At 35.9% G+C, this 26,393-nt stretch overlaps 1 protein-coding gene across 1 annotated transcript in view; it reads right to left on the bottom strand.

Moving 5' to 3' along the window:
* RBM44 (RNA binding motif protein 44) overlaps positions 1-26,393 on the bottom strand; it is a 45,086-nt gene that overhangs the window by 8,602 nt on the left and 10,091 nt on the right. Inside the window, exons 2-14 of the mRNA XM_081261896.1 lie at positions 24,420-24,510; positions 12,556-14,147; positions 12,213-12,271; positions 10,040-10,223; positions 9,923-9,945; positions 9,708-9,792; positions 8,367-8,481; positions 7,195-7,323; positions 4,394-4,473; positions 4,212-4,285; positions 3,019-3,304; positions 1,300-1,445; positions 1,029-1,174 (exon numbers count right to left, since the gene is read on the bottom strand). Of these exons, the coding sequence (XP_081118022.1) occupies positions 1,051-1,174; positions 1,300-1,445; positions 3,019-3,304; positions 4,212-4,285; positions 4,394-4,473; positions 7,195-7,323; positions 8,367-8,481; positions 9,708-9,792; positions 9,923-9,945; positions 10,040-10,223; positions 12,213-12,271; positions 12,556-14,147; positions 24,420-24,495 (2,973 nt within the window). The 5' untranslated portion in view covers positions 24,496-24,510 and the 3' untranslated portion in view covers positions 1,029-1,050. The remainder of the gene's footprint in view (positions 1-1,028; positions 1,175-1,299; positions 1,446-3,018; positions 3,305-4,211; positions 4,286-4,393; positions 4,474-7,194; positions 7,324-8,366; positions 8,482-9,707; positions 9,793-9,922; positions 9,946-10,039; positions 10,224-12,212; positions 12,272-12,555; positions 14,148-24,419; positions 24,511-26,393) is intronic.

Raw genomic sequence — 26,393 nt, 5'->3', positions numbered from 1 at the left:
GGAATAAATTCTAAATCTGAGTTACAGCCCCTCTGAGAAACAAATTAATTCTAGTTCACATTTACTCCTAGAGCACAGCCCTTTGGAATCCCAACCCCCTACAAAGTCTACCAAGTCTCTATTCCTCTAGCTGTAACGTTACAAAAAGGGTCCCTTTAGCTGCTCCTTAGCAAATACCAGTGAGAAACTGGTCCCAAACATTGAGCATATTTCTCTGAGAATATCTTTTCTGTACATTAGCCACGTAATTGATCATTATATTGATAGCTCTTCAATGTCTTCAAACAAAAATTTTTTTAAAAAAAAAATATATATATTGAGCTTCTAGCTGTTCTCAGTAGAAAGTTGGCTTGAATTACCTGGATACCTTATGCTGGAAACAAAAGACCTGATCCACTAGTTTGTAAAAGAAATTCTACGTTAATCTGTAGAAATTCAGAAAATATACACAAACTCTTTGTTGCCTTTGTTCAAGAGGTGGAGCTTAATTCTCCTCCCCTTGAGTGTGGATTAGATTTAGTGATCCCCATTTAATAGTGTGGCAAAATGACAGACTGCAACTCCTAAGGGCAGTCCACAAAAGACAATGCTGCTTCCATTGTGCTCTCACTTTCCCAGGGGAAGCCAGCTGCCGCATGTAAGGACATCCAACGAGTCTAATGGAAAGGCAGGTCCATGTGATGAGCAATTGAAGCCTCCCATGTGAATGGACCTCTTAGAAGCTGATCTTTCAGTCTCAGCCAGCCTCTGGATTACCATAGTCAGGTCAACATCTTGAATGCAACATGGTGAGACTCTGAGCTAAAACCACCCAGCTAAGAATCCCAATCTGCAAATTGTGAGATGATAAATGTTTAAGTTAATTAATTTTAAGGTAACTGGCTTTGCATTAATAGTTATTTAATGCAATACTGGTTTTTAAATTTAGTATTTTATGTTACTATTTTAATTTAAAATTATTCTTTTTATTTCTAAAGAATAAAAATACTTTAGTAATACTTAAATATCAAAGAAAATGGTTACTTTACCTCTTTATTGCTTTGTTTATTCCTAACTGGAAGCAGAGTTTTTCAGAACAGATGAAGTCATTTCCACAATAGTACTAATAGATAAGCCATTCAGGAAACCTTTATGATTTACTCTTACTTCTTGAAGAGCATCTATAATATGGTCTCTATGCAAAAAGAAAACATTCATGGGCATTTTTTTCCAAAGTAATGCATTCTGAATATGACTAAGTTATAGAACTTAACTATTTTTTACTTATATTGTCTGTTAAAATATAATTTTAGTTACTACCTGCTGACATCTGGATGCAGTTCAGCCAGTCTCTTCATGATCTTGGTAAAACTACGAAGGTTCAATGTATTTGGAGGTATAAATTGAATAGGTGTCTCAGGTAATAAATGAGCAGATTCAATCTGTTTACAATTCTTCTTAACATCCTAAATTAATGAATAGAATGAATAAATGTTGAAAATATGATAAAAAGCAAAAAGGGCCAAGAAAATGCTTAGAAAGATAAAGAAGAAAAAAACTTATTATAGTCTAACAAAGATGGTAAAAGGAACTTCACTATACACATACTCCTACCCACAGCCAACCCCATGGCCTAGCTCACTGGACCAAGACTGTAGTCTCTCCTGAACTAATGAACACCAAAATCACAGGCTGGGTCAGTGGAATTATCTGTCTAAAAAACATAAAACTGGAACATGAAACAAACAAATTAGTCAAATAATCACAGGTGCCTGAATGAAAATACTGCAGTTAAAATTAAGCAAAACAAAGCCAAGTGGGGAAAAAAAAAAGCAGTCATGAGCAGAGAAAACATCATGCACAGAGAAGGAGAAGGAGCCCAGATGCCCTGGAAAGATATGGACCAAAGGAGAGAGGAGGGCAAGAGCCACAGTCCCAATATAACCCAGGTTTACTTTCCTTCCTGCTATGGATTGAAACTATGTACCCCCAAATCCATCCTAACCAGGAGGTGTGAGATGAAAGGAAAGGTGTTTTATAAAGTGATGACCAGAGGCCAAGTGCTCAAGAAGGCAGATTAGGAAAGATCAGTAAAAAGGTGTTGGTGACAATGGAAAGAACAGTTCAAGTAAAATTTCTGAGATTGGATTTAGAGTATTAGGATAAAGGACATAGGCAATCAAATAAATGGAGGCAAAAAACTACTTCATTGAGAAGTCTAGCAATGAAAACTGCACAAATAAGGGTGGTAAATTCAAAGAGATGCAAAGTCAAGTGAAGATCCTATCAGGATGTGGAAAGAAAAGGTTTCAGTGAAGATGAGAATCGCTCATGGTGTAGAGAAGGGATGGGGTAGTTTTAAGAATCAGGAGAGGACGGAATAAAGGACACAGCTGAGCAAAGCAAGCAAATCAGAAAATGAGTTTGTTTGAATGATGGGAATGTTTGTTATTTTGATTATGGTGGTGGATATTTATTGATATGCATTTGTCTAAAGTCATGGACAAGAAAAAGTGAATTTTACTGTAATTAGGGCACCAGGAATTTTGCTGGGCAGTGGAGAGATGAAAGCGAACAAGCAAACTTTGTCACTTTCCATGTGGTGTTTGAGACCTTGATGAAGTAAAAATGAGGGCATATGATTATAAAATGACTACATTTTATGGTTTTAAGAATTGTAAGATAAGCCTAGCTGTGGGAAAAAAAGGATGATAAAAGTGTAATTAGTTACTTGTAAATTAGTACTATTTAGAAATAGGGAGATAAGATCTGCAAAGGACTGTCCAAGAGCCTAGTTAGAAAGAATGAGTTTTTTCTTTGGTTAGATCTATAAACCACTCCACTCCTGCTCCACCCCCACAGAGCAACTGGAGCTGTATAAAAGCAGGTTAGGTGGAGTCAAGATTTAAAACAATTTAGTTTGATGATGCTCTCCTTCCTACAATTCCAGATTGTCAATACTGTAATTGTTTATTGTACAAAGGTATTTACAGCAATAAGGCATGTATGAGACCATTTGTGGGCCAATTAATAACTAACCTTCTGGTCCGAAGTGGAAAACTCACTGTCTTGCTCAGATCCCAGCTGCCTTGGCCTAGTTCTGGGCAATTTAGAAATGCAGGAGGCATTCATTTCTTTGTTGGTGTTTTTCTCCAAATTATTCAAACCAATTTTATTCCCATTTTTGGAGGCAAGTGGTGATGTATATTCTCCAGGAGTTTTAACAAGCCTCACATTTACTGATTTTCCATTTATTTCCATTCCATTCATTTCTTTCACAGCCATCTTTGCATCACTGTTTTTTTTAAAAGCAAGAGACGCATATCTAAAATATAAAAGTAGAAGATGAAAAAGTTCTTTGTTAATGAATTTACCTCAAACTCAATTCTGTAACTACTGACTCTTAAAAGTAAAAAGGTCATATACTATACCTGGTACAAGAATATTTATTCAGAATAATTAAATATAAAACAAATTAAAAAGAAAAAATAAAAGTAAGGTTTTTATGACTTACCTATTTATTTTATATTAAAATTTAATGTTCTAAATATGCAAAGTTGACACATAAAAGAATTACAGATTCCTGGTTTAAAGGCAACTGAATAGCCACACTAAAAAAATTAAAATTAATTCTTATATATAGGCACAAACTCCAGATGGTTCAAAAGGTGCAAAGCACAATTTAAGGGGAGGCACTAGTGAATACAACAACTGATCAAATTATATTGTTGGATTTTGTGCACATACAAATAGACAACAAATCCCACTATTATGTATATTTATAATACACAACAATGCTATGAAGGTACCATTATTCTCCCTTTACAAAGAGGCTAAAGTACAGCAAAGATAAGTAACTTGCCCAAATTCAAGCATGGAATTACTGATGGAGCTGGGAGATGAATCACAGTCATCTATTTCTAGAGCTCATTCTCTTCAATAATGCACTGTTTCCCCTGGTAAATGGTATGTTCAAGATAAACTACACAAAAATCAAGAACTATTCTGTATACCACAAATGACAAGTTGAAGAGTACACAGAAAGAGCTGATAAAGAATAGCACCATTTAATGACTGCAGCTATTTGTCTATGTATCTCCTTCCACTTCTCTGGGAATCTCCTGTGGGAGTAGCCCTTGATATTCTCAACAATGTGGTTCACATCTAGTTCAGAATCTCTGGTGCATAGTAGACAAATGGTAATGAAAACTCAGTGAATTTGGGAAACACACCTGTAATTAGTAGAAGAATCATAAATTGAAATTTCAAAAACTTGGTACTTCTGGAAATGAGACCTTAAATCAGCCTAAAATAAGAAAAATAAACGTTGTTGAAAGGTAGAGAAACAAAACAATCATAATATGAGTAACTGATAAACTTAAAAATGAAGCCTCAAAGAGAAATCCTGGCATACCTCAGACACCGAAGGGCAGAGACCACCAACATGTATCAGAAAACATTTATCTCTTCGTAAGGGTTCAACATTCTTCATTTCTGCTTATATAAAGACACAATATGCAACAGAAATGACACTGACATTTTAAAATATTTCATGTTCCCCTCCCCAATCACAAAGCTTATTTTAAATTTAGGAGCAAATATCAGCACTAGCTTGAAGACAAGAGCCTTCCTTATGAAGTATAACTTTTAAGATTTCTGGGCCTTAATCACATCATCTTAGAGATTGGATTAACTGATTATGTCCTCTGGAACTCAAAAATGTATCAACTACATCACAACTAAGAAAAATGTCATTTATTTCTTTTTCTTTTTCCCAACATCATTCTGCTCTAGCTGCTTGGTTAATGGCAGTAGCTGCCTGCTAGTAATTTGTTGGTTTATAGCAATTGCAAATTTATGTCTTGATTCACAAGTTACTTCTAGAATATTCCTTTGCTGGAGGGACAGCACACCAAAAATACTTTTATATATCAGGTTAAGTATCAACAGCAGATACTTGTGATAATGGTAAGGGCCCACAAGAAAAGAAAGAAAGAAATAACTTGAGCTACATAGCATGATTGTGGAAATAACAAAACTAGGGTTAAATTTCAGATGTTTTCTTGTTTGATAAAAATACTCCAAATTCTTAGACTATGGTCTCTTGTTAAGAGAATCTGGTTTGAAATAAAAAAGGCCTCCATGAATTCAGATTCAAGTGACTATCAACTCCCAAACCTGGCACACATCATTTCACGTAATTCTCACAATTACCTTGTGAGGTAGCTATTGCTATGTTAATTTTACAGATGAGGATACTGAGGTCTCAAGAGTACTGATCAAAAATCTAATAAGTTGTGGTGTTGAATTCAGGCATAGTTCCTCATCTCTGGGTAATAACCTTTTCTTTAACTTGCTTCTTTTATTAATCTGAGTGTATAACAATGTATTCTAAAGAAAAACAGTGATAACATTTATTTTTATAATTTAGATTTTTGCAGTGGAGTGAGAAAAGTAAAAAGCTATGGCATAATAAAGAAAGTCTGAGCATGAGACTCAGCAGATGTACATTCTACCTACCACCTCACTTTCCACTAGTCCAATAAAAATATTTACTGAAGTTCCTGTGGGTTGAACACTGAATTTTACACTGGAGATAGGCAGTCAGCTAAACAAAAATTCCTGGTATTAGTGAGCTAATAATATGAATACAGAAAGGCAGTTAATATGCCAAAGAACCAAAACATGCAGTATATGATAAATGATAATAGAGAAAAATAATACAAAGACAAAAAATGGTTACAGTAAAACTGAATAATATGATGCCCTTTAAGTTGTAGGTGTGTTAAATATATGTACAATAAGCACATTAAAAAATGGTCACTAAAATATTCAGAGTGGTTATTACAGATTTGAGAAACTCAAGTGAAAGTAACTATTTTGGTACTGGGGATTGAATCCAGAGGCATTCTACCACCAAGACTCTTTTTGAGATAGGTTCTCCCTAAGTTGTCAAAGCCAGCCTTGAACTTGAGATCCTATTGCCTTAGCCTCTCAACTGCTGGAATAAGAAGTGTGTGTACCACCATACCTGGTGAATTTTCTTACACTTTCATATTTTATTAAAAATCTTAGAGCTGGACTATAGCTCAGTGGTGGAGCGCTTGCCTCCCAGGTGAGAGGCCCTGGGTTCCATACTTAGCACCACATAAAAATAAAGATTTTGTGTCCATCTACAACTAAAAAAAGAATATTAAAAAAATCTTAATAAGCATTATTTCTAAAAGTAGGGAAAAAAAACCAATAAAACCATACTGTTATGGAAAAAAAAAAAACACCACAGAAGTAGATAGGAAAAATAAAGGAAGGTAGCATAAACATCATCAGAATGACAGAAGGCAATAATCATGGATACTAAAGAAAAGCCAATTATAAGCAATTAAGGACTATATAAAGATGAAAACATCCCTTAAATAGTTATTATTAAAGTAAGGAAAAGCAATGGTGTTCATCTCTAATTTGATAGACTGGTACTGGTTGACTGATGGAAACTGGGAAGCTGGTTTGATTCACCAGGTATCCTCCCCTGGAAGATACCTGCCAAAGGTTCAGAAGAAAAGGATGCCCTGAAGGAGTACTGATGGGTGGCCTTCAGTAGGAGGGAGCGAATGGAATGGCATACTTCTACCTGCTAACTAAATTCTTGATTTAAACTTTAAGTAGTTCTCTGAAAAAGGAGTGCCCTTTTTTGTTTGGTACTGCGACTGAACCCTTGGGGGCTTCACCACTGAGCCACATTCTAAGCCCTTTCAAAAAAAAAATAGTTTTAGTTGTAGACAAACACAATACCTGTATTTTATTTATTTTTATGTGGTGCTGAGGATTAAACGCAGTGCCTCACACATGCTAGGCAAGCGCTCTACCACTGACCTACAGCCCCAGCCCTCCTAGCCCTTTTTATTTTGAGATAGAGTCTTGTGAAGTTGCTTAGGGCTTTACTAAGTTGCTGAGTCTGGCCTTGAAACAGATAACTCCTGCCTTACCTCCAGAATTGCAGGGATATAGGTGTAAACCATCATGCCTGGCAGAAAGGAACATTTAATACTGATTTAATCTTTTGAAAAAATGATCTCCAACTGGCTACTTTTCTTTTATATAAGGAAAGCCACCAAATGAAACAAAATATTATTTCAGTCTCCCAATAAAACAAAATAGGTAAGCACTATTTTCAAACAAACTAGTTTAGAATTTCTCAGTCAACTATTAAGAACAAACCTTGTGTAAACTTTGGATTCCATTTGTTGTGTTCAATTTGGTTTTCTTGTATTCCTGAGAAGTCAGCTCCTGTCAGGTTCTCTTTAGCATCAAACCAGTCTTCACTGATTTCACGGTAATTTCTGTACTCTTAAGATATTAAATATAATGAACTATGAATTATGAATAATGTTTAACCCTATGAAAAGTTATCTAAAAATATAAATCAGAATGTTGATGATTACCAGTTTTATGTATAAATCCAATGGTTAAAATTAGTAAAATAATTGGGGGCTGGGGATGTGGCTCAAGCGGTAGCACGCTCGCCTGGCATGCGTGCGACCTGGGTTCGATCCTCAGCACCACATACAAACAAAGATGTTGTATCCGCCAATAAATAAATAAATATTAAAAAATTCTCTCTCTCTCTCTCTCTCTCTCTCTCTCTCTCTTTCTCACACACACACACACACACACACACACACACTCTTTCTAAAAAAAAAAAATTAGTAAAATAAGAGAACCAAGCACAAATATTTTGAGAAAGGCTTTCAGCAGTCCTGAATAACATTCTTCTTAATCTGATTTGCTTCCTAAATTTTCTTTAACACTGATTCATAGCTTATTAAAAGCCTTACTTTTTTGAGTTGTCCTTTACTGAAGAAAAGATGATCTTATATAATAGAATGAAAGTAACATCGGGCTGGGGTTGTGGGTCAGTGGTAGAGAGCTCACCTAGCACGTGTGAGGCCCTGGGTTCGATCCTCAGCACCACATACAATAAATAAAATAAAAGTATTGTGTCCAACTACAACTAAAAAATAAATATTAAAAAAGAAACATTTCTAAAGGAAGTAAGCAATGCTGGAGCTCTTTATTTCATTAAAATTAATGATCTTTTTGGAAGATCAAAATCTTTTAGAGAGGGCTGGGGATGTGGCTCAAGCGGTAGCGCGCTCGCCTGGCATGCGTGCGGCCTGGGTTCGATCCTCAGCACCACATACCAACAAAGATGTTGTGTCCGCCAAGAACTAAAAATAAATATTAAAAAAAAAATTCTCTCTCTCTCTCTCTCTCCTCTCTCACTCTCTCTTTAAAAAAAAAAATCTTTTAGAGGAAAAAAGTAATGAATAGTAAGAATATTTTAAACATTATTGTTTTCTGGCAACAAGACAATACATTATTATACTGACCTTTATCATCAAGTTTCAGTTGACTAAAGTCTACATTTATATCACCATTTTTAAAACTGTCTTTCTCAGGTGTTGGATCTTGTGTAGGATGACTACTGTCAGATAATAAAGACATCTGAGGATTAAGATAATAAAAATAATATGGATTAACAATTATAATTCTCTTAGTATACGATAGGCACTCTGCATCAGCATTATTCATCCCTCCCAATAATGAAGGTTACAAGAGAAAAAAGTCATTATCAATCTGACTTACACAAGAGAAAACTGAATCTGAGTTGTTGGTTTATGTCAGACATTTAACAAGAATTAGTATTTGAAGCCAGTCTATGTACAGTGACTATGTGCCAATATGACTATTATTGGACAATGATGGCATACACACACAAGAAGCATTTGACATGATTTTTGAAAAAAATATATATAAATATTTATTATGTTAACTTTATATATTTAATTTAGAGTATGTGCTTATGCATACCTTCCATTTATGAGAAGTAAAATTTCTTTCCCATTATGTAATAGTGAAATTGTTTTTATACTTACTTAAAGAGAGAGTAATCAAAGTAACTAACATAGGTAAAATATGGCTATGGTAAATTGTGAAAATGGTACATTAACAGTTAAAATTTGGAAACAATACACTATACCGGCTTTCACAAATAACCAGTTAAAATGGAATTCCAACTTATAAGACATATTGCTTTAAAATCAAAACCACGATTATAAAAATAATGTTACATATTTTTTTGCATATTGTACTTTTTTTTTTTTTTTTTTTTTGTGCCGTGCTAGGGACTGCTGAATCCTAAAGGGATCATGTTTTTCCTGAGACAGTCTAGGTTTGTATCTATCATCAAACTCAGTTGTTAACATTATTTTCTTTTAACCCCAAAGGTTCCAGGTTTGAAGCCAGGTATAGTGGCAGATGCCTGAAATTCAAGCTACTCAGGACGCAGTTAGATCAAAGTTCAAGACCAGCCCAGGCAATTATACTGTCTCAAAATAAAACAGAAAGGGCTAGGGATGTAGCTCAATGGTAGAGCACTTGTCTAGCAATTGCGAGGCCCTGGGTTCAATCCCCAGTATTGCCTTAAAAAATAAAACCCCAGGTTTGGTAATCACATGGTCACTCTACTCATCATGCTGACATCTTGATCAGGACTGGACCTAAATACAACATTATTTTCCTTCCAATTGGTTATATGACTCAAATGGTAATACACAAAGTAAGCCAGTTGAATAAAAAGTAGAATGTGAGGGTTTCTGAAAGTTACAATTTACTTAGGACATAAAATTAAAATATTTATCTTGATGAACTTTAAATAAAAAAAATCTCACTTGAGAGAGTGTCTTTTTTAGGGCTGGAGAAACATCAACATCAGGTGCACTTTGATTATCTAGTTCCGAATTTGCTCCTGAAAAGCTAAACAGATAGGCATCATTAAAGGATTTATCCATGTTCCAAATGGGGACCAAAACAGAGAAGCCCAAGTTAACTGAATTAAGCAGTTGTAAGATCAAAGAAATTCTAAATTAGATGAATTATAACTTACTCATGTGATTCTTCTTTTACCAACTGGAAACAGGAAAAAGGAGAGAAAAAAATCTTTGTTTAAATGTATTCCGTCTAAATAAAGTATAATTTTTATTCTTAAAACATATATACATACCCTGGAAGCAAAAGTAGAGAAGGCAGACAATAATTTTGATTCTACTGACAGTGGGGGCAGCTCTTCCAGTAGTATGCCCTTGTGTATTTTTTCTTTCAAATTCATATATCTAACTTTTAAGTCTCCCAAAACAGATAGTAGTGCCGACCCTAATTCTTTCTTAGCAGAATTACTTGGCAAATTCCTGTTGAAAGTTAAGTTCACAAAAATAAATTGTTTAGGCCCAAATCATCCATTTAACACTAATATTATTCACTTAGTTCTAACTCTACTAGTTAAAATTTTAAAATTTTAACTGTTGAGTAAAAAAAAATGAACCACAATAGATGTGTTTTTTCTACCAGGGATTAAACCCAGGGGCACCTAACCATAGAGCCACATCCCTAACCCTTTTTATTTTTTGAAAACAGGATGTTGTTAAGTTTCTTAGAGCCTTGCTAAGTTGCAGAGGCTGGCTCTGAACTTGTGATCCTCCTGCCTCAGCCTTCTGAGCTGCTGGGATTACAGGAGTGTACTACCATGCCTGGCTAGACTAGATGTTTTTTTTTTTTTTTTCCTAGGATCAGTACAAGCAACCCTTCCCTTAATAATCTAGAGAATGTGGTAGAATGTCACACAAAACCCTCTCAATGACTGCATCCTTACTTGGAGTTCATAAAGAAAAACTGAACCTATCTTTTCCCTGGATTCCGAATTCCAACAATGTACTTGTTACCCCTCCATAAAACTCATAAGTATTTATTTTAATACCTCATACTGTTTCAATATTATTACCCCAAGACGGCTAATAAACCCAGTTACAATCTACCTCTTATTTTGCCCTTCAAAAATGAAAAATAAATTTTCTAAAATAAATTTAAAGCTAGTGATAAATTTCTAAGAAAATACAGACTTAAAATTAATAAACACCTATTTAATCCTTCTCTATTTTCCATTATAAATTTGTAAATATCACAACAATGGTGATGACACATCTGATAGTGAACATTTAAAAGGTGCATCTCTGCTTTTATGGCTCTCTGCATTATATTCTGACAGCACTTTGATGGCAAATTCTTCTCCATCTCTTTAGAAAGTTGAAATTCCCTTTAAAATAAAAGACAGAATCAGATAAGATTCCATTTCTCTACAGTAATTATATGCCTCTAAAAAAAGATTTAAAATTTCTTACATTTCATTGTCAAGTTTTAGATAATTCCTACTAAAGACAGAGAGGCTACAGGGACAAAAACAAGGACATAAAGAGTCAAAGCTAATCATATTCTAAGAGTCAAGGAAGTACACAATTTGCAAATTTTTACTTTCTTTTACTAAAAAAAGATTCCAACCTAAGACCAGGACTTCACTTATCCAGAATCAATGGACTGCCTCCCCCCTCTCCCAGCTTAAATCAAATTTTGGCCAAGATTTTTTAAAAGTTAATGAGCATTCTGGATTGAAATTGTTCTTAAATATATTACTTTAATAGAAAATAAATACAATGTATATTTTTCTTAGCAATTAAGGATCCTTAATATAAGCAAATTGTCTACTGTGATAGCAAACCAAAAAGTTCCAAGTAACTAAACTACACTTTTTTTCAGACATTTTGTTACTAGTTGCCACTTCCAGCTGTCCTCGAAGCCAATTCTTGTATTTACTTTAGTTGAGATACCAAATTCAACTCATTAGAAGAATGAAAAATTAAATGACTTCAGAGCATAGTAATTAACTTGGCCTTTCTCTCTTTCCCATCCCACTTCCTGGTTCTCCACTGTGTTAAGTAGTAAGTGCGAAGTAATTATATGATGAATTAAGATTAAAATACTTTAGTGAGTGTAGCTATTAACTCCTTTAAATTTATGACATTTGATTCAAAAGGTGCTATTTTGTTTTGGTTTTAGGGGAATAATAAGAAAAACCAGAAAATTAAATCAATGTGGATTTAGTTTGAATAAGGAAACATAAATATGAGTTTTGGAAGGAACTATCAAGACTAAATTCTCATTAAGTAAAGAGTTTTAATACCTCATACTGTTTCAATATTATTCATTAGCAGACAAATGGCTAAGGTAGGTAATTTATTAAAAGTTCCTTTTAGATATAATTCTAGATGGCTAAGTATGATACACAGAAAGCAAATACTACTTTAGACTTTTCATGTTTAAGACTACAAGTTATACATCTGACCTACCTCTCAGGATGTTTCTTTAAGTCTATGATATCCAATGTTTTTCTTACTTCCATGGAATCCTAAAAACATAATTTAAAATTAAATTATAAAGATATGACAAACAAATCATGTTATATCTGGAGTTTCAAACTGATAAAATGTAAAACTAAACTTCAAAAGGTCTTTGTGGCAACAATTACCCCCAAATAACAGGGCTGGAGGCAATTTACCTACTCATTCCCTTCACATTTTTTCACAAAGGCCTCAATATGACATAATGAACCACAAACATTTATATTGGCATGTGCTTTATAAGGTAAAATTTATAAAGTAAAATAAAATTTTATTATCATACTGATTTTACCTTATTTAGGAAATTTCCATCTGGCTTTAAACCATCAACTGAGAGAGATCTTCCTGATCCTTTTGTCAAAACCACCTGTGTGTCTACACAATCTTGACTGCATGACCAGTCTGTATTACAAGCCACACTTGTTTGTTTTCCAGTCTGCCATCCGCCAGGCCTTTGTTTATTCATCATTGTTATCTCTGTGTTGCTTGATGTAGATACTACAGGAGATCTTGCACTTGTTGCCCTGCTGGTTGTGAAACAAGCCCTAAAATCAGTGCTAACATCCACTGTCTGATTAACTGTGACTGTACAACTTGCTGCATCTGACACTGATTTAGGACATGTTACTTTCCTATCAGGAGAGCATATTTTATTTGTAGTACTGTTGCTAACAACTTTTAGGGAACTATCCTTTTCCACTGCCTGATTATCTTTGACTGCAATTCTTGGTAGTGTAACAGAGAAACCCAAGGCTGGGTCAGGGTTGCAAAGGCTTTTATAATGTGAATACCCACAGGCAGAAATGACTGAGTCATCAAAAACAGAGGCCCAGGAAGTCTTGCAACCTTTACAGGATTGGAGTAAAGACTCCAAAGCTTTGTTCTGAGGTAACTTGGTAGGATTTTCAAGATGCTGTGATACTTTGTTTTCAACAATTGTATTTCCACAAAGATCTTTACTTTCAGGTATTTGAGATTTCATTTTCTCAGTATAAATCTTAGTTTTGAGTGTTTTTTGAGGATTCAAGAAACCACTCTTAGGTTGAGATTCTTGGTTTCCAAGAGAATTGTTTCTTTGTATCAGATGATCAAATACCGTGTGGTACATTAAACTAGTCTCTTGTTCCTTCCACTTTTCATGCTTTGATTCATGATTTTCTTTTATCATGACAGAATTCTGAAATTTAGAGACATGAGGCGAATATTCTTGTGCAAAAACATTAAGTGAATCCAAAGAAATAATAGAACTACTTTCCAACTTAACATGATTATCTTCTATATTGCTAACACATTTAACTTCATAACCTGAATTTCTTAATTCAACAACTTCCAGATTAGATATACTTAATGTTTTGGCTTCATCAAAAGATAAATGGTTACTTATATATTCTTGTTCTTCTGCACTGTGATATTCCTGCTGTGAGTCTTCATCTATATCATACTTTTGCATATCTTCAGCAGTTTCTTTATAGTCATCATCTGAAATCTTGGAGATTTTTTCCAAGCCAACAGTCTTCTTACCTTGATGCTCCAAAATATCAAAAAATATCTCTTCTCTTTTTTGCTTTTCAGGATCTAATTCTGAATTTAAAATAGCAAGATTTTCATTTAGCTTTGACTCTGAATAATGTATAGAGTATGTCTCATTCAAAAAAGCATAGTCAATACTGTCTTCAAACTCACTTGACTGGGAGTGAGTACTCCCTACATTGGTATCTTGACTTGCTGAAAAATATGACTCCAATAAATCTGTTTTTTCAATACTGTTGATTTCTTTGTTAGCTCCTTGCTTTAGCGTATTCCACTCATCATCAGGAAGAATAGATTTGACTTTATTACAACCGTTGGAAGAAAATAATAAATTTTCTTTCTTAGAAGATATACCTGTCAAAAAAAGAACAAAATGTAAACATTTTGAATTCAACATTACTGAATCTAAACACTAGAAAAAACCTTAGACATGATGTGGTCCAAGCTCTTCCCAAAGTAGGAATGTTTTATATTATCCATGACAAATAACCCTGTGGTAGTTGATACAAACTGAACTCCAATACCCAATGTGGTGGTATGTTGAAGATGAGACCTTTGGAGGTAACCAGATTTAATCAGTACCCTCATGATAGGATTAATGCCCCTTTAAGAGACAGAGAGTTTACTTCCTCTTTCTTTCATGTGAGAACACACATCATGTGAGGACACCACAACAGTACTGTCTTCAAGCCAGGAAGAGATGCCTCATCAGACCCTGACCATGGTGACACCTTCATTTCAGATTTCTAGCACTCAGAACTATGAGAAAATACATTTCTGTCACACTTCTCAGATTAAAAATTTTTATGATGTTAGGACAATTCAAGCCAACAGAGAAACCACGATTCTCCTTGAATTCTTTAAGGGGCAAGGAGTTTTCTATTTATAGGGCAGCCACTGTTTGTTAAAATGTTTTTCTCATAAATTTATTTAATACATTTTTGGGTACCTCCTGGTGCCAGTCCTGAGCACCTTATTGCTGCAGTCTGGCTGGGCACAAATCACAAGCCATTCAAGCAGGAACAAACTTTATTTCCGAACTCCCGCGAATGCCATGCATGCGGCCTTTTCCTGGGACACACCACACACCAACCGGAAAATCCCTCCTCCGGCACTTCCCCAACTAACTCGAACTCCCCAGGGACCCCCAGGAGAACTCCAAAGTAGAGTGAGTCCAAAGTAGCTGGCACCTGAGGCAGACAGCAGGGGTCTAATATACAATTGAATACACAGCTTAACATAACCATCATCATCTCAATGGCTTGCTGGCGTCACCTCTCAACCACTCCATTCGGCTATGGCTATGGCTCTCAGCATCTCCGCCCTTCTGTTTAATTAAACACCAAGCATGTGGTTAAGGGACCTTGCCTGTTTTAGGTTGTCCAATTCTACATATGGTTCTTACCCGTCATTGGATGAGCTGACCTCAAGGCGTCAGCCTCCTGTCTTAGGTTGGTACCATTGCAATTGGATCTTACCCATCATTGACTATTGGTTCAGCATACAGCCATACTTGTGGATAGGCCTTTGTACCAGTGTGTGGGGGGGTGAGGTTCTTTGCCTCACCTCTGTTGGCCCCCAAATTTGGCCTTGGTGCCAGTGGGGGGGGGTGAGGTTATTTGCCTCACCTCTGTTGGCCCCCAAATTTGGCCTTGGTGCCAGTGGGGGGGTGAGGTTCTTTGCCTCACCTCTGTTGGCCCCCAAATTTGGCCTTGGTGCCAGGGTGGGGGGTGAAGTTCTTTGTCTTGCCTCTGTTGGCCCCCAAATTTTAGCTGAAATGACCATCACAAGCAGAAGGGAGGAGGATACAGAAATGCCACGACACCAAGCCGATTGACGGCTCCTCTGGAAAAATTGTACCACCGGTGACACCATCAGCAAAGATAATCCAGCACTACCACAATTCGCTGCACCAACAGATAGTTCACAATGCATACAAGTGATAGTCCAGGAAAGTTCTGCAAGCAGTTCAAAGCAGAGGAATCTATTAATATGTTAATTTCCTCCCAAAATAAATCCACTCCTTGATTGAGCATCACTTGTTGAGTTACATTATTCATTGATGCATCATTTTCTACAGTTTGTTGTGATAGCTATTGCAGAAGCTGTAGTTTGGTTTTATCTTTGTCTTCACTGGCACTGGGATGAAGATAGGAATTCTGGCAATGATGGCTAAAAAAAAAATTATGTACATTCCAGCAGGCACTAAAAGAAAGCAATTTTCTAAACAATTTAGTATCCTGAATAGAATGAGATATAATGAAAAGGAAAGGTGAAAGTAAACAAACAGATCTGTTAACCTCCTTTTTTGTTCACATATTAAAACAATCCTCAACAGCTGTTTACCCAATTTAAATTAAACCATTTAAATCACATGAATAAAAAAATATTTGGATCCATTTTTTCATGAGCGCTCCTCATATATGATATATGGACATACGCACATACAGACATACAACACAAAACACAAGTGTGCACACATAACATAAGCACATAAGGCAATAGTAAAGGCCTTGTAGCTTTTCACAGGTGAAATCTCCATTGCAATGTCTAAAAACTCCACAGTCAAAAAATAAAACTGATCAGAAGAACATTAACCTAGGTCTGTATGAGCTCAAAAAATAAAATAGAACTTTATGATATGGGAAAGGGCAATAATAAAAAGATATTGAAAAAGACATCCTGGTTACCACCTGGGTTTGACTCTTTTTTGGATATCCCAAAACTTGCATAATGGGTCTGAAGGTATTCCCACAAGCAAGCCCCAAGGTTTTTTACATTTGAAATAGGCTTTAATGGTGTTCATTATCCATTAGCCTCCAGGTGTGGGAGAACCACTGTTGCAGATGTAAGAACAGAAAAGCTGGAGCTCTGGATATCAGCTGTTATGGATTTGAGTCAAATTATCTTCTTTTTGGTCTGTAGAAATCACTTTGGTTAGTCTCTCTGGAATCCAAATTGGCTGCTGTTCTCCATGTGGAAACAACACACAAACAGAACCCCGATTCCAGACAATCACTGGGTCAGGACCTTCCCACTGTCCTGTTAAAATATCCTTCCAAAGTACCTTACGCTTATGTACATTTTTTGGATACATATGCCTTTCTGCAGCACTAAGCCCGGTTGAATCCAAATTTAAAAAGTTTAGAGTAAAAAGGGTGATTTTAAGTTTATCTTTGGGGGATATATACCCCTTTCCAATTCCCTCTTTTTGCTTTAATAAGTACATTTTAAAAGTTTGATGAGGTCTTTCAACTATGCCTTGTCCTTGTGGATTGTATGGGATTACTGTTATATGAGTAATGCCAAATGATGAGCAAAATTGTTTAAAAGAGGTAGAAGTAAAACCAGGACCATTATCTGTTTTTAACTGTTTTGGAACGCCCACAATGGCAAAATTTTGTAAGCAATGAGCTATAATATCTTTGTTTTTTTATTTATTAGATATTTTTATAATATCTTTTAGTTTTTTCTCCAGCATGAAGGGAGCCCATCAAAAATCCGGAAGAAGTATCAACTGTAACATGCAAATATTTTAATTTTCCAAATTCTGGCAAGTGTGTGACATCCATCTGCCAAATATGGTTAGGTATCAGTCCTCTAGGATTGACTCCAAGATTAACTTGTGGTAAAAAGGTCACACAATTTTGACACTGTTTTTGTCTAGCTTGTTCCTTAGTTATTTTAAAATGCTTTTGTAAATTATTAGCATTGACATGGAAACTTTTAGGAAAATTTGTAGCTTCTTCTAGTGTAGAGAAAATATGTATGTCATGTGTAGTTTTATCTGCTAAATCATTGTCCAAACTAAGGGCTCCAGGCAATCCTGTATGTGCCCTGATATGTCCTATAAAGAATGGATCTTTTCTGTCCCAGATTAGACTTTGTATAGTGGAAAACAAAGAGAAAACAGTAGAGGAAGGGGAAATTCTACCAGCATCTTCAAGGGATACTATAGCATTAACTATATACTGACTATCAGAAAATAAATTAAATACAGAATCTTTAAACATCACAAAGCTTGTAATACTGAATTAAGCTCTACTTTTGAGCTGATTGTTTAGGTACTAAAAATGTAAAAGTTTGATCAGGGGTAACTACTGCTGCTGTACCATTATTTGACCCATCAGTGAATATATTTGGAGCATTCATGATAGTTGTTTTTCTTGTCAGTTTTGGAAAAACTACAGGATGCAAAGACCAAAAAGACAATAAAGGGTTAGATGGTAAGTGGTTATCAAAGGAAACATTAGATTTACACATGATTATGGCCCAAGTATTTAACTCATTAGCTAACTCATCAATTTGATCCATAGTATATGGAGTAATAATTTTATTAGGAGAAATTCCAAACACTCCCTTTGCTGCTTTTATTCCTTTGAGTATTAATTGTCCTAGAGCTTCAGGATACCTAGTAAGAATAGTGTTAGGAGAATAAGATAAATGTATCCACAATAATGGACCTTCTTGCCAAAATACTCCTGTAGGAATATTTTTTGTTGGTAGTACAATAAATAATAAAGGCAAACATATCAATTCTATCCAAATGCATATTTTCCGTATATGGTTCAAAAATTTTTAATGCCTTTCTTGCTTCAGGCATTAACATTTGGGGTGAATTTGGATCTGATGGACCTTTTAGGATAACAAATAAAGGTCCCAACTCTCCTGTTGGTATGCCTAGATAAGGCCTTATCCAATTTATGTCTCCTAATAACTTTTGAAAGTCGTTAAGTGATTTGAGTTGATCTACTTGTATTTGAATTTTTGGTGGACGGACCATGGTTGAGGATAATAGAACTCCTAAATAATTAATTGAAAAATTTAATTGTATTTTATCTATTGCTATCTCTAGATTAAAATTTTTTAATAAATTTGTAAGTGTGGCATAACATTCTAGCAATGTGTTTTTATCTTTATGTGCTAATAATACATCATGCATATAGTGAAATATTTGTAGTTCAGGATTTTGATTTCTATGTGGCTGGATTGCTTTGTTAACATAAATTTGACACACAGTTGGGCTGTTAGCCATCCCTTGAGGGAGTACTTTCCATTCATATCTCTGATCAGGACCTTCATGATTCAGTGCAGGGATAGTAAATGCAAAACGTGGACTATCTTCAGGATGAATTAGAATTGAAAAAAACAATTTTTAATATCTATAGCTAAAACATACCAGGATTTTGGCAAAGCAGACAATTGGGGAATCCCCGATTGAGCAGGTCCCATAATAACCATCTCATTATTAATGGCTCTTAAATCTTGCAATAATCTCCATTTACCAGATTTCTTTTTGATGACAAAAATGGGAGTATTATGGGGAGATACGGAAGGTTGTATATGTCCCTCCGCTAACTGTTGTTTGACCAGGTCATGGGCTGCTTGTATCTTTTCTTTAGTCAGGGGCCACTGAGGAACCCATACTGGTCTTTCTGATTTCCAAGTAATTTTTATTGTCTCAGTGACCCCTTCTGAAAACCCAAATCCATGTCTATTTATTCCTTGATCTATTTGAATTGGTGCTGCTATACCTTGTTCTTGTTCTCCTACTTTTTTCTTTCCTAAAACCTTGTCTAGCCCTAATAGTGGGCGCATTTGGATTGATGTCATTTGTTAATGTCAAACCTAATTGATCTAGAACACCTCATCCCCATAAATTTATAGGAAGATCATCCAATACATATGGCTGTATAGTTCCTTCACATCCTTCAGGATCCTTCCAATCTAATACCATTGCACTTCTATGGGGATTAGTTGCTACTCCTAGGCCTCAAAGCGTTTGAGTGGCCTGTTGTTATGGCCAATGTTTCGGACATTCTTGACGAGATATGATGCTAAGGTCTGCACCTGTGTCCAGTAGCCCATTAAATTCATGTCCTTGAATATTTAGTTTTGGCATTGGGCGAGAATCTAAATTTAAAGACAGCATAGCCCAATCTACACCTGTGGAGCCTAATCCCCTGGAACCTCCTTCTACAGTACGACTGGAAAATTTATCATGCAGGCTGGGTATTATTAATAACTGTGCTATTCTATCTCCTGGTGAAATTACTGATGTACCTTTTGGAGAACTAGCGATAATTTTTATTTCACCTTCATAATCGGGATCAATTTCCCCAGGACTTATCAAAAGTCCTTTTAGTGTAGAAGAACTGTGTTCCAATAATAAGCCTACTGTTCCTTGGGGAAGAGATCCTTATACTCCTGTGGGAATGATTTGAACTCCCATCTCTGGAGTTAGTACTGCTCTGGCAGAGGCACAGATGTCCAACCTTGCACTCCCTCTGGTTTGTCTGATGAGGGATCTAATGGATAATGTGTCCTGGGCACTACCCTGATGGTGTTACTGGGTTCCTCCATTACCCCGTATATTTGTGGTTGTAGGCCCTGGAGCATTGGGCCCCCCTGTCCGTTTTTTGGCAATAGAGCTCGATGCTTTTCTCCATGATATCGTGGGTAAACACCTGGTCCTTATCCGTTTTTTGATAATGGAGTACCCTCTATGGTGGTTTGAGAATGGCATTCATTAGTCCAATGTCTACCTCTATGGCATCGTGGGCAAATACCCGGTATTCTACTCCTTTGATACCTAGCTTTGTTAAACCCTCCTCCTATGGGTCAACTCCTTTTAAAATATCCTGTTTGTTCACAAATGTAGCATGTTTTCGGCCTGGCATCTAAAGCCTATTGTACTGCAGCTGCCAAGACTTGCCCTTGTTCATTAATGTCTCTACATAATTTAATATATGTGTTTAAGTCTCCATGTTTCCATGGTCTAATGGCCTCCTTGCAACATCTGTTTGCTTGCTAAAGGCTAGCTGTTTAATTAATGGCATTGCTTCCTCTGTATCCCCCAAAACTCTGGTAGCTGTTTGAATAAGCCTATCTACAAATTCAGCGTAAGTTTAATTAGCTCCTTGTATTACTTTAGATAATTCACCTTGTAAATCTCCATGTCCTTGTAAAGTCTTCCATGCCCTAACTGATTCTGTAGCAATTTGTGAGTATATAGCAGGATCATATGCAATTTTTTGCAGCTGACCCTCATAAGGTCCTTTTCCTAACAACATATCTAGATTTCTCTGAGGATAACCAGCTGCTGCATTTCGCCTAACCATCTCCATGCAAAATTCCTCATTGGCAACCTTCCATAACATGTATTATCCTCCATTTAGCACAGCCTTACACATACTAGTCCAATCTGCTGGCGTCATGTTCAAGTTGGTAATGGATTTGACCAAGCTTACAGTGAAGGGTGCTTGAGGACCATAGGTTGTTACAGCCTCTTTTAGCTGCTTCACTGTTTTGAACTCTAAAACATGGTGAATTCGCTGCCCTCCTGCCTGTTCAAATACAGGGCATGCTAATCTTTGAGGTCCTGTCTCAGGATCCCATCTATCAACTACGCGGGTTGAGGGCCCCATAGGCGGAGCTGTTGGTTGGACACTTACACCCTCTGGTGATAGAAAGATTTTAATAGCAGCCTCCTGTTGTAACTTTTCCCCTGATGGCTTTTTCTGCTCTAAACTTTCTTCCCCTTTCTGACTATCTTGAGAGGCCTCCTCTTTTTCCTGATCTAATATGTCTTCTACCATAATCTGAACTGAAAGCTTTGGACTAGGCATACAAAATCGTATCATCACCCACAATGGCAATGTGCCGACTGGCAGAGTTCCTGGGTTTTTCCTTTCCCTGTCCCTTAAATCTTCACCATGATGGTCCCATTGTGATATATTCAACAACTCCTCCTTAAAAAGCCATGGGCTACATTTGTATTGTATCAACGTATGCCCTGTTTTTGGTTTTACTGGGGTGCCTCCTTCCTCTAACAATTTACTTAACATTCTTTTGGTTTGTTTTTTGCTAATTTCTGACCCCATATTTCTGCTACAAGGATAACGCAACTCAAACAGATAACTCAAAACAAAACCGAAGCAAAATGAAACAAAAACGGAACAAAAAATCATATCAATTTTCCTATTTTTTTGAAATGTATATTCGTGGTCTATCTCTATCTCTTCCTCAGGGCCGAACAACTTCAACCCTTAAGCCAACCATTTTTCCCAGTTTGCCTGAGAAAGTTCTAGGGATAGGCAGCTTGAAACAAAAACAAAACAAATCAAAACAAGAACACATTGTTTTTTGAAATGGTCACCCATTCTCTTGCCTTCCCTCAGGGGCGAGCAATTTCACTTACCTCCGAGCTTCAGGTGTTCCCCGCACGGGCCACCAAAAGCCGCAGTCTGGTTGGGCACAAATCACGAGCCACTCAAGCAGGAACAAACTTTATTTCCAATCTCCCGCGAATGCCATGCATGCGGCCTTCTCCCGGGACACACCACACACCACCGGAAAATCCCTCCTCCGGCACTTCCCCAACCAACCGAACTCCCCAGGAACCCTCAGGAGAACTCCAAAGTAGAGTGAGAACTCCAAAGTAGCTGGCACTTGAGGCGGACAGCAGGGGTCTAATATACAATTGAATACACAGTTTAACATAACCATCATCATCTTAATGGCTTACTGGCATCACCTCTCAACCACTCCATTCTGGCAAAAATGCCATGCTTCATTCCAACTGGGCTATGGCTCCCAGCACCTTATAAAAGGAAAAGCAGATAGAGGTGCTGCCCCTATATTAATGGCTTTCATAAGGGTCACATATAAGCATATAAAAATACAAAAGTTAAAAAGTACAGAGCAGGTACATTTGAGAAGAAAGGATTAGACTTCAGAGGAATCTTTACATTATAAAATTGTTTTGTGTAGGCTGTGGTGGGACATGGCTGTAATCCCAGTGACTGAGGAAGTTGAGAAAAGAAGATCCCAAGTTCAAGACCAGCCTCAGCAATTTGGCAAGGCCTTAGATAACTTAATGAAACCCTGTCTCAAAATAAAAAATAAAAAGGCCAGGGATGTGGCTTGGTTCAATCCCTTGTACCAAAAACAAACAAACAAAAAGTTTTTAAATGATATAGACAAAATAATTTTAGGCATATCCAACAGTGAGTACAGTTTGCTGTGTAAAACAACAGGGAATTTTCAAGAAATTGTAAGCCAACTGGCCTGGATGAAGGAACTCCATGAGAGTTATAGGAACTGTGAACTGAGAATCCTTTTATGCTGTGCTAAATGAATTTTTGGCTTTCGTTCTAAGGCAAAGGAAGACCACTGAAAGTATCTTAAAAGGGTAGTTATGTGACCAGAACAGAGTTGAAGACATCTGCAGCAACAGTCGGAATGAAGCTTAAGGGAGAAGAGGAAAGGCAGGTAGACCAAGGTGTAAAAGTCACTGGTGTAAAAGTCTCACAAGCAACTTGACTTGGTAGCTCATTAGAAGTGGTGGCAAAAAAAAAAAAAAAAGAAGTGGTGGCAAGATGAAGAGAAAGATTAGTGATTTTCTATTTCTTTCTTTTTCACTAAGACAACTGGAAGCACATTTTATATCATGACCTAACACACACACACACACACACACACGCGCGCGCGCGTGCACACACGCACATGCACGTCACACAACAATTTTACAAAAAAATAGTTACTCTGTGTTTAATGCATTCTGGTATTTTCTATTTCCTTTCATTGAAAGGCTATCACAATCAGATATCATGATCACCAATCAATCCACAATGTGCTTCAACATTACTCTAAGATTTATTACTATTATTTTGGTACAACAGTTACAAACTCTTCTAACTGTCTGTTAAGAGTTTCATAGATATTTTTATATCTGTTAGATTGGATTTTCTTAACTTTTATTTTACAACAGTATCATACGATTTTAATTATTCTAGAATCTAGTAGGTTAAGTTTCTTGCTTTATTTATAATATTTCTTTTACATTCTCTTCTCAGATTAAAAATTTTTATGTTCATATTTCTGAAGAATATTTTAAACTGCATGAAATATCCTATTGTATTTATAAGGAAAGAAAGAGAACTGTTATCACATCTAATGACTAGTAGCCTTTCCCTAAGTTTCTAGCATTTAACATATGAATATAAAGGGTATAGTTTGTTCCACTAGCATTCTTGACAAATACTTTCATTTTATAATGTAACTGTCACTTTAAAATGATTCCTTATTTGTTTCTTGTTCTTTCATGTTTTAAATCTTTCTTTTCTAAGTGTGTATTATAAACAATGTACGATGAGATTTTTGTTTTAATTTAGAGTATCACTTCTTGATTTATGTTATATATATTCACAATCACATAAAATTTGGTTATTTCACTTTTTATGCTCTTTCTATTTCTTATTTTCTTTTCTACCATTATATCAGAAAAAGAAATTGCAGGTTTGGTGGGAAGACAAAACATACACAACTTTTTGGGGAGCAGAAGTCAGCTTACCCACTTTCTTTATTTTACTCTCAACCACTTGCAATTTTGAAAGCCTGGATGGACAAAAACCTCTTCCCAGTCACTTTCTCTTCCATAAACCCTTCCATAAAAGGTGCTGCCTAGACTACCCATACCCACCAAAAACTGCATGAGAGAATTTTTCAAGTTAGAGACAGCTTATTGGAGGAAGGCTTAGAAAGCAGCCACACTGGAGGGGGCTATCTGGTACAATCACACTTAACACCCTTCCCACCCAAAAGACAACTGGCTTAGACCCTCACCTTTTTGAAGGCTTCCTCCACTAGTATGGTAGACTTTGCCAGAAGCTGTCTCCATCAGTGCAGTGGCCTGCATCATTCAATGATGTATATTCTAGAAGAAGTATAAATATTAAATTATTATATTACTCATTATAATTTAAAAAACTATTAGATATACAGGAAAAATTTAACAAAGTAGCAGATATAATCAAAGATTCTAATTCAGAGGGTTAACAATGAAACAGATTGACTAATTTCTTTTAAATATGAATTAATAGCTACATAAAAAATAGACAAGACAGTCTCATAAAATTTCCAAGGAACATAATGTTATCCAAAAATCCTAATCAAAAAGTCTTTGACTACAATAACCATAATTTATGTTGAACCTAGATTAAAAATGCTTCCAAAATAAATTGTAAAAAGTTAATGACATGCTTTAGATATTACGTAACCCCCCAAAACTCACATGTACAATGCAAGAAAGCTTAGAGGTGAAATGATTGGGTTATTAGTTTTAACCTAATCAGTGTCATTAATCCCGGGACAGGGATAAACTGGGTGTTAACTACAGGCAGGTAGGGTGTGGCTAGAGGAACTGGGTTGATGGGAACATGCTTTTGGGGTTTATATTTTGTCCCTGGTGAGGGAGGTTCTCTCTGCTTCCTGGTCCCTTGTCCCCAGCTACTTTCTTCTGCCACATACTTCTGCTATGATGTTCTGCCTCACCTCAGGACCCAAGAAATGGAGTCGGACATATATGAACTGAGACATCTAAAACTGTGAGCTCCCAGATAAACTTTCCTTCTCCAAAATTGTTCTTGTCAGGTCTTTTGGTCACAGCAGCAGAAAAGCTAACTAAAACAGTGGTACCTTCACACAACATAATATCTTCCATCAATAAAAATGATCAAACTACCAATACATGCTACTTCATGTATTACTCTAAAATATTAAGCTAAATGAGAGAAGCAGGGCACAAGAGACCACATATTGTATGATTTCATTTAAATAAATGTCCAGAAAAAGCAAATTTAGAGAGACAAAGATTAGTGGCTTCCTTGAGTTGGAGGTGAGGTGGGGACTAACTATAAAAAGGCATAAATGATCTTACTGAAGCAATGAAAATATTCTAAAATTGATTTATGTTATGATTATACTACTCTGTTAAAGATACTAAAAAATCACTGAAATGAGTGAGATATACCTCAATAAAGTTGTTTTTTAAAAAAGTTAATGACAATGACTCTTTGAAGTCAGCTACAAATGAGGAAGCACAAACTGGTCTCTAATAGAAAAACCAAGATACCCAAATGCACACAAATGATCCCAGAGGAGACCAGCAGAATAAATGGCTAGCCAAACCACAAAATCATTTTGAGCTCTGGCTCCCACTTACCTTCACTGTCCATACCCTGTGAAGTTTTTCAACAGAATCCAATAGATCTGGCAGGAAGAACTGATTTTGTTCTAATTAGGAACTATTTTTATGAACTATTTCAATCAATGATCCTGAAAAAAAATCATCTAAGTTCACTCTCTGTGTTCTGCAATAAGAATATAAAGCAGAATATCTCACTCCATAGACAGCTGTCTAACTATGAACCTGACTATGGCAGTTAATAAACAGTATAGATATAGTTGAAGAAAACTGACAATAAGAGTATAGACACCAAAACCCAGAGGACACAGTCAAGGTTATAAGCAAAAAAAAAGTCACAGCTTTAGATATTTATCATTAAATAAAACTGGAAATAAATGAATTAAGAAAAGAGGGGCTGGGATTGTGGCTCAGTGGTAGGGTACAAACCTAGCATATGTGAGGCACTGGGTTTGATCTTCGGCACCACATTAAAATAAATAAATAAATAAGGTATTGTGTTCATCTACAACTAAAAAATGTATTTTAAAAAAGAATTCAGAAAAGAACTAAAGATAAACCAAAAAAGTTGATAATAAAATTATTTAGGAGAAAAACAGAAGCAATCAATTAAA

This window comes from Spermophilus citellus (genome assembly GCF_964194105.1).
Source record: "Spermophilus citellus genome assembly, chromosome: 11".
In the NCBI taxonomy this organism is placed as follows: Eukaryota; Metazoa; Chordata; class Mammalia; order Rodentia; family Sciuridae; genus Spermophilus; species Spermophilus citellus.
The sequence above is the reverse complement of the archived record's forward strand: the minus strand, read 5'-3'. Positions and strand labels throughout refer to the sequence as shown.